Source organism: Anarrhichthys ocellatus, unplaced genomic scaffold (assembly GCF_004355925.1).
Source record: "Anarrhichthys ocellatus isolate YVR2014 unplaced genomic scaffold, GSC_Weel_1.0 scaffold89, whole genome shotgun sequence".
Lineage (NCBI taxonomy): Eukaryota > Metazoa > Chordata > Actinopteri > Perciformes > Anarhichadidae > Anarrhichthys > Anarrhichthys ocellatus.
In genome coordinates, this window is record NW_022280119.1 from 1,007,375 (window position 1) to 1,014,725 (window position 7,351).

Sequence of the window (7,351 nt, forward strand, 5' to 3'; positions counted from 1 at the left end):
CACAAAGTCTTCTGTCAGCCTAAACGGTGGGTTAACTGAGTTTGGGTGGGTTTACCTTCCACTACATCCTTGATGGCAGCCAAATATTACTTCCTTGGATGAGGCAAGGGGGGAAGAAGGAGGAGGAAAACCAAGGTGAAAGGGAGTCCCTTGAGATTTGGACAACACTCAAGCTCAAATTCAACTGGAAAATGAAGGATTAGCTTTTAGTCTGGCTGGGAGCGATGATGGAGGCCTAGTCTTGGGAATAATATATATTTGATATTTGAGTGTTTCACACTCTACAAAGTGTGGGTGACAAAATATACTTTTATTTTCTTCAAATGACATTTAAAAAATTAATGGCGTCTAAAATTGTTAATACGACTACTAAAACTAATAATAATAATAATGATAATATTTACAATTATTATATTATTATTATTATCATAACATCAATAGTAATGAATGAACGTCCTCAAATCTAAGCTTTTTTCTAAATTGTTTAATTAGCTGTGTCCTAAAGCCGCTGTAATAACCAAGCCGTGATGAAAAGCAGAGGAAAGCCTGTCCGATTAGGGCCCATCACACAGCCCATTGGAGCTGGCAGATGCTTAGATAGACTTTTATGGATTGCTCAATGCCGTGTCGTAATGAAGCAGGCAGCACTGACCCATCCTGAACCAGGCTAAAAACCTCCAGGGATGGGGCCCGTTGGGAGCCAGTAATGCCCGATGCGTCCCACGGCAGTATTAATCACAATGAAAAATAAATGTGTGTCAGGGCGAGGGAAGGAAAAGAGGAGAAAAATGAAATAAGTACGTCGTTTATCCCAATCAAGGTCGTGAATATGTGGTCGAGGGAGATTTCCTGACCAGAATGAGGCCCTAAAAAGAAAAGCACGGTCCATTTAGAAAGAATGGATTGTGCAATCTGTGAAAACTCATAATGTTTATGAAAAGCGATATTCATCAAGAATTCCCCATCTGCGTATGACTGTAAAAATAAAAAGAACAATGAGCAGAGTAAATACAAAAATGCCTTAGCGTTAAATACAAGTCTGTTGTACATTTAAAAAAAATGACTCCCCAGGATTGATATAGTTGGGAAAACAGTTTAATATTTTCTCCTTTGAATATTGGATAGCATACCCCGCCAGTATATCTATACCAGCGCGTTTTATTTCATTTACATTCAAAGATATAAATTAGTAAAAGTACTCCTTATAACAAGATTGTGTAGCTTCTTCCCAAATGCGTCTCAAATAAAAACCGTCCATAATATATATGTTTATATATTTACAAACAAACAGACGATGTCAGCTTTCCATTTTTGCAATACAACTTGCATAAATTATAGGCATCATGTCGCCATCACTTAAAAAAATAAATATCAAATGTAGGCTTTTCCACTTTGAAGTCCTCAAGTTCACTTCAGTCCCGTTCGCTTTGCGTCCCAAGACTCCTCCTTTTACAAATATGGTTTCACAGAAAGGCCAAATTATGTTTTCCACACGTGAATATGTATTAAAATAATATACCGTGGCAAATAAGCTAACTATAGGAACCTGAGAAATAACATGTAAATCACATAACAGGAGATGTTTTTCAAACCAGCGTTATGTAAAGAGTATCCACAATGCGTCAAAAAAAACAACAACAATGAAATAATACATCAATAATCTCACAAACGTGATGTAGAGAGTGTCTCAGCCTCTGTGGAGCTGAGGAGGTGGTAGCAGCTTTCAATTCGACTCAATGGTGGCACTAGATCCGGTATGAAGTAGAGGTTATGGGGGTTAAAACATGGGGCCAAAAGGTGGTGTCTTTACTCGCTTTATAGTCAAAGCAATTGTGACACCTACCTGCAGACCATGGAAATAAAACAATCCCACCCGATCGACTCCCTCCACAACCTCAGGAAACACAAAGTTCTCTCAGGCTGGCTCTACCAAAAACATATCGATACTGCAAGTGCTTACTAAAATCCCCACTGCCTAATTACCGGTAAAATACAAAACAAAACAAAAAAACACACAATAACCCAAGTGACATTAGAATATGTAAAGTTCCCCGATGAATGCACAGAGCAAACTGTGATTTGTTTGCTTTTGGCTGACCCTGTGTAATTATAATTATCCAACTGAAAGATAAAGTCTGGGGCGCGCGCACACACACACACACACATCAGAGGAAACATTAAAAAATAGGATTTCTGGTCAAAGGTATGGCAACATTTCTCCACTTATTGGATTCACAAACTGCCACTGTGTGTGCACGCGCGTGTGTGCGTGAGTGTGTGTGGTTAGGTTGATTTGAGGCCTGTCTTCCATGGTGTATGTTAATGTCTTTATCTGCAAGTGTAGGCACATGTGTTTGCAGTTTATACCTACACTTGTCTAATAACATATCTGCTACTGCTTTCTAATGCAATGCCTAATGATTTAATGACAGACCAAAATACATGTATTATTAAATATATATAAATTATAATTAATTGATTATTCAAGAAAATGCACTGCGCTGACAACGGATTATAGGCCTACATGTTCGTTTGCTTTGACGGTGCTGTAAAATATCAATTTCAATAAGTAACTTAGTCCCATAATCAGTCCTAAAATCGTAGTCATTTTAAAACAAGTGATAATCCGCAAATAGTGGAAGATTATCCCACTTCTGTCTCATGCAAGCTGGCTTGAAAGAAGTGTTAATTTTTGCATGTATGACTACTAAGACACATGAAAGTGACAAAAAGAAAACCCAGTTGATTTGCATTGCAAACAAGTGACTCGTTTTACTTCCGCATTTAAGAAAAAATACAATCTCAAGATTCAACACCAGATTAAATTAATTTTCAAAATGCTTATCATTTTGTTCAGCGCGTCATGCTATTACGTACCTTTCTTTGCTTCTAAATTTGAGGGTCTGAAATGCGGTTGTTGCTGCTGCTGCTCGACAACAACAATGTGGTTTGGGTTAATTTTAACGAGGGGAGAGTCTGGCCTGTGTTTGGGGTTTGTGCCAGCCTCCAGAGCCTGGTGAGAGGAGCTCAGACCCTCGTTTGCTGCAGCAGCAGCAGCGGCGGCGGCGGCAGCGGCAGCAGCCAGACTCACTCCTGATGAATTAGTATACCGCAGGATCCCTTGGCCCTGCAGGGGGCTGAAGTTGCCATAGTTTGTGTAATTGCTATAAAAGGGAGAAGTGTAATAAATAGGTCTTCCAAGGATGGAGGGGGCCGGGTAGAGGGAGGGGGAACTGGCAGCCGGGGAGGTGGTGGAAGACGTAGGGGGGGTAAGGAGGCCACCGCTGGAGGAGGGGCAATTTGGTGGCCCATTCTGTCCCAGTTGTTGATGATGCTGCTTATGGTCCGAGGTAGCAATTTCCGCCAGAGACCACAATTTGGGCTTGACCGTAGGGTTCTGAGGTGAGGGTCTGCTATCAAGGCAGGAAGACGATTTATTGGTATTAATGTTGTTATTGATGAGGCTTCGGGCCAAATCCTCGCGCTGGCTGTGGAGATGGTGGAGTTGTTGGAGGTGGTGGTGGTGGTGATGACCGAGAAGTGGAGCTTCTACTCCCGTCAGAGGCGACGATGTGACGGACACGGGTGAGAGCTGAGCTCGCGCTTCATGGTTCTGGTCCTCGCCGTCCTCGTCGCCGGCCCGGTCAGAGCCCAGCTCCCCCACGCGACAGCTGACCTTCTCCCCGTCAGACTCTGCCGAACAGGAGTGGTCCGTCAGAGTGTCGACGTGCAAGCTGATACCTGAGACAGGAGGGGAAATATAATAATAATGATTGGAATATGTAAATAATTAGATAAATATATACAATTCAAGGATATATATGAGAAAATATATACCCTATTCAATAATAATAAGCCATATTCGAAAGTAAAAACAAATAGCCTACAGAAGCTGAGAAATTCAACTAAATATATACAAATATACAAAAACATATTTTGTTGTAGATGTGCCATATTCCTTGTACATGTGTAGTCAAAGCAATCAATGCTGTTTTCCAACCAACCAGGGTACGATATTATTAGTCATATCAGTTTAAATAGTAGGCTACGATTAAAAGCAGTTAATATGACACCAATAATTATTTCCGTATTTTACGTAATTATACAAAAATGACACTAGGATAATAACATTAACATTGAGGCCACTCATGGGGATTGTTATGTGTACGTTTCCAATGACCTGCCATTAATCATATAAAAGACAATAAAACGTTCACCGTGACCTTAGTCATTTAGTCTTAGAACCTTGTTTCCATTCAAATATATATATTTATAAATCAACACGGGTAAAACAATACATGAAGCCAGATTTTAGAGATAAAAATATATATTCAAACCAGATTATTTGTATGTTTTTTTTGATAATTACATATTCTTAATTTTGTTTTATTTGAATCAGTATTCTTGCACTAAGCAACTTAAGCAGTAGATAAAAGGGGCATCCATCCCTTCCCTCCCTTTGAGACCCATCGTACCCCGAATTGTTAAATGGATCATTGGCTCGGTCGCCAGATTATACCCCACCTTCATCCTCCGCTGAAGCCTCGCTGTTCTCCAGATTTTTTTCAGAGCGCTCCACTTCTTTCCTGTCTCCGTCCCCGTCCTCCTCGTCCTCATCTTCGCTCTTATTCCTGGGCGCCCATGTCATCTTGTTCTCCTTCTTAAGCCTCCGCCTAGCGTTGGCGAACCAGGTGGAGACCTGCGTCAGGGTCATCTTTGTGATGATGGCCAGCATGATCTTCTCCCCTTTCGTTGGGTACGGGTTCTTCCTGTGTTCCTGCAGCCAAGCTTTTAGGGTGGACGTGGCGTCCCTGGTGGCGTTTTTGCGGTATGCCGGGTCGTTGAGTTGGTAGGGGTACCCTGGACTCCCGTATGGGTGGTAACTTAATGCCCCGGCCATGCCTGACGTTTGCGCGTCATACGGAGAGCTCTGGGGGAAAGTTGAAAAAGTCATCATGTGTTTTCCAGCGTTGTTTAAAATGTTATTGTATTTTAAATGTGTCATGAATGTGGCTTATGACTAACAAAACAACCCTACATAATTTAAAATAATTTAAAAACACGGAGCAATACATTCAAAATAAATGAACAGTCATTTGTTTATTAGAACCTGTCGGAACAGGTTAAAATGGGCTGGAGAGTAGTGTAAATGCACCGGCAGATCTTATCCTGTATTAGTATAAATCATCTGGGCTTGATAATGACGAGCAGTGTATGGTTGAAAATAAACAAGCAATCAATAATTAATGTTGTGCTTTGACAATTTATCAAAGCTACTCGTTAAGTAAAAAAAACACACCGTGCGTAAAAGCAGGCCGCAGAGAAGCACAAACTAATAGTTAACTAATGGTTAAGATTAGTATCAGATTAACTAACAACAGGGCTCCTGTTAATATACCGTTAAGATAATAAAAAGGAAATTTCAATTGTCTTTAATCGCCTATTAACTTCATAATTTTCTGCAGTGGCTGCTTTTTGTTTGGTGGCAGCCCCGATGTGTTAACATATCTTCTCTTTGCAGCATTACAAATCCCATTAGCAAATCACTTGCTATGCACCTTTCATAAAACGCTTGAAGTGCCCTGTGACATTAGCATTGCACGTCTTGCTTTTCATGTTAAAATTCCGTTTATTCAACTCAGAATAAAGTCCGCGACTTCATCCATTGGTGATTTTAATGACTGCTGTGGAAGGAAGAGTAATAGCTTGTGGCATATTAATTTCCAATGGCACACAAATTAACTGCTTAGAGGCTAAAGGCTCAAATAAAAATCTAAGTTGGTGTTCGGTTTTACATAATTAGCTGCGCAGTGAGTGTTTAGCGTTGGTCAAGCCATTACAATTTGCAGCTCATGCTTAAAAATCCTACTTAAGCCAAAAGGGGTTTAAAGTAAGAAATCAACGAGTAGGCCACTACATTTTTCAAATATAGCAACCGTGCACCCAATAAAAGTTCCGCATGCACTTACTGATGATTGAATCATAACAAAAACATTGCAAAGCTGTACAAATGTAATCACCCTTGAAAGACAGCTCCAGACTTAAACTCGCCGACAATTTCTCCGGGTTTTGAGCCTAATCATACAGAATCGTACATAAATGTATTTTACCATGTATGATGGGAATCCCGTAGTTGGATCCGTGGAGTATGACAGCGGACTGGAGAAGCCTGCACCAGCCGAGGCGGAGAAAGCAGCCGATCCAGGGTAAGGACTGAAAGCTGAGCCGGAGGACGACCTCGCCAAGTCTTCACTCCGCGGGGCAGCCAGAGCCGAGGCCCCGTAAGCCGGACACGAGTAAAGAGCCAGCGAGCCCGGGGGCTGGTAGAGGTAACCCTGAGGATAGGACATTGGTGAGCGCGGGATAGGTCGCCGATTCCAAAACGGGAGGAAAAAACGCGCAGGGCGGCGATCAACAGCAGCCAAAATAATAAACAATCAACTCAATAAGCAGCCATGCAAACAGTCATCAGACAATGGAAACAAAAAAGTCCTCCCTCGACAGCCCCCTTACTGGGAAAAAAAACCCCGAAAGATCTGTTAAAGTGCACACATAGAGGCAATGTGGCATGCGTCTTGATCCCCTAGCGTCCGATGTTTTTAGTACGCAGCACTATGAAGTGAGGAGTTAGGAGGGAAGGAGCCAGTGGAGTTTCAGACACACAGAGCATTGGGGGAAACTGGACCTGTCACTCCGGCTCATCTGAATATCCCATCCCCGCCCCCTTTCTGCCATATAGATATGGAGCCTCGGAACAAAACCAAGACTCCACACTGCAAAAAGTAGGGACCAGACATCTAACGAGAGTCGTTTAGTTTAACGTGATTTTAAGAACAATTTCTCTAGAGAATAATAATCTGCTGTTTTTGTCAATTGTTACAGGGAAATTCACCGCACAGATGATCTGTATCAGAATTTAAAATGAAGTTTTTTCGAATGTTTTGTGCGAAACAGTGCATTGCTTGTTATATTTGCAGCATCAGTCTGACAGGGAGAGAAAGAGAAGAACACAATTAGTTCGGCTGTTTTAATCATCATTTTTGTGCCGTTGGGTTATCAATTTTGTTTGTTTTACGGTCGGGTTGAGTGTGGCACACAGCATCTGTGTGATCAAAACTGCCACACCTGTGCACACACAACTGTTACTGCGTTACAACTGTGCGAGAGAGAGAGAGAGAGAGAGAGAGAGAGAGAGAGAGAGAGAGAGAGAGAGAGAGAGTAACATGACCAGTGCTCTCCGCTTGCAGTTGGCTATTTCGTAAATCCAACGATCAGACGCGGACACATCCATGTGTGCGATCACCGATACGTGTGCGCGCTCGTCAGGAAGTGCGCGCTCTGGTCTGCGGGA

The 7,351-nt window shown here is 41.9% G+C and overlaps 1 protein-coding gene across 1 annotated transcript; it reads right to left on the minus strand.

Moving 5' to 3' along the window:
* Window positions 1–1,079: 1,079 nt before the first annotated feature.
* irx2a (iroquois homeobox 2a) lies at window positions 1,080–6,641 on the minus strand. The gene is made up of 3 exons (XM_031875325.1): window positions 6,111–6,641; window positions 4,525–4,930; window positions 1,080–3,741 (listed from the first exon to the last, which is right to left on the minus strand). The coding sequence occupies exons 1-3, from the start codon at window positions 6,348–6,350 to the stop codon at window positions 2,870–2,872; spliced, it is 1,518 nt and encodes a 505-aa protein (XP_031731185.1). The 5' UTR covers window positions 6,351–6,641; the 3' UTR covers window positions 1,080–2,869.
* Window positions 6,642–7,351: the final 710 nt, after the last annotated feature.

Bases quoted from the DNA above. Each gene is read 5' to 3' on its own strand.
- irx2a (XM_031875325.1), bottom strand. From the start codon at position 6,350: ATGTCCTATCCTCAGGGTTACCTCTACCAGCCCCCGGGCTCGCTGGCT. The intron at 4,931-6,110 runs GTAAAATACATT...ACTTTCCCCCAG, and splicing joins CGGGATTCCCATCATACATG to AGCTCTCCGTATGACGCGCA. The intron at 3,742-4,524 runs GTGGGGTATAAT...CTCCTGTCTCAG, and splicing joins GGCTTCAGCGGAGGATGAAG to GTATCAGCTTGCACGTCGAC.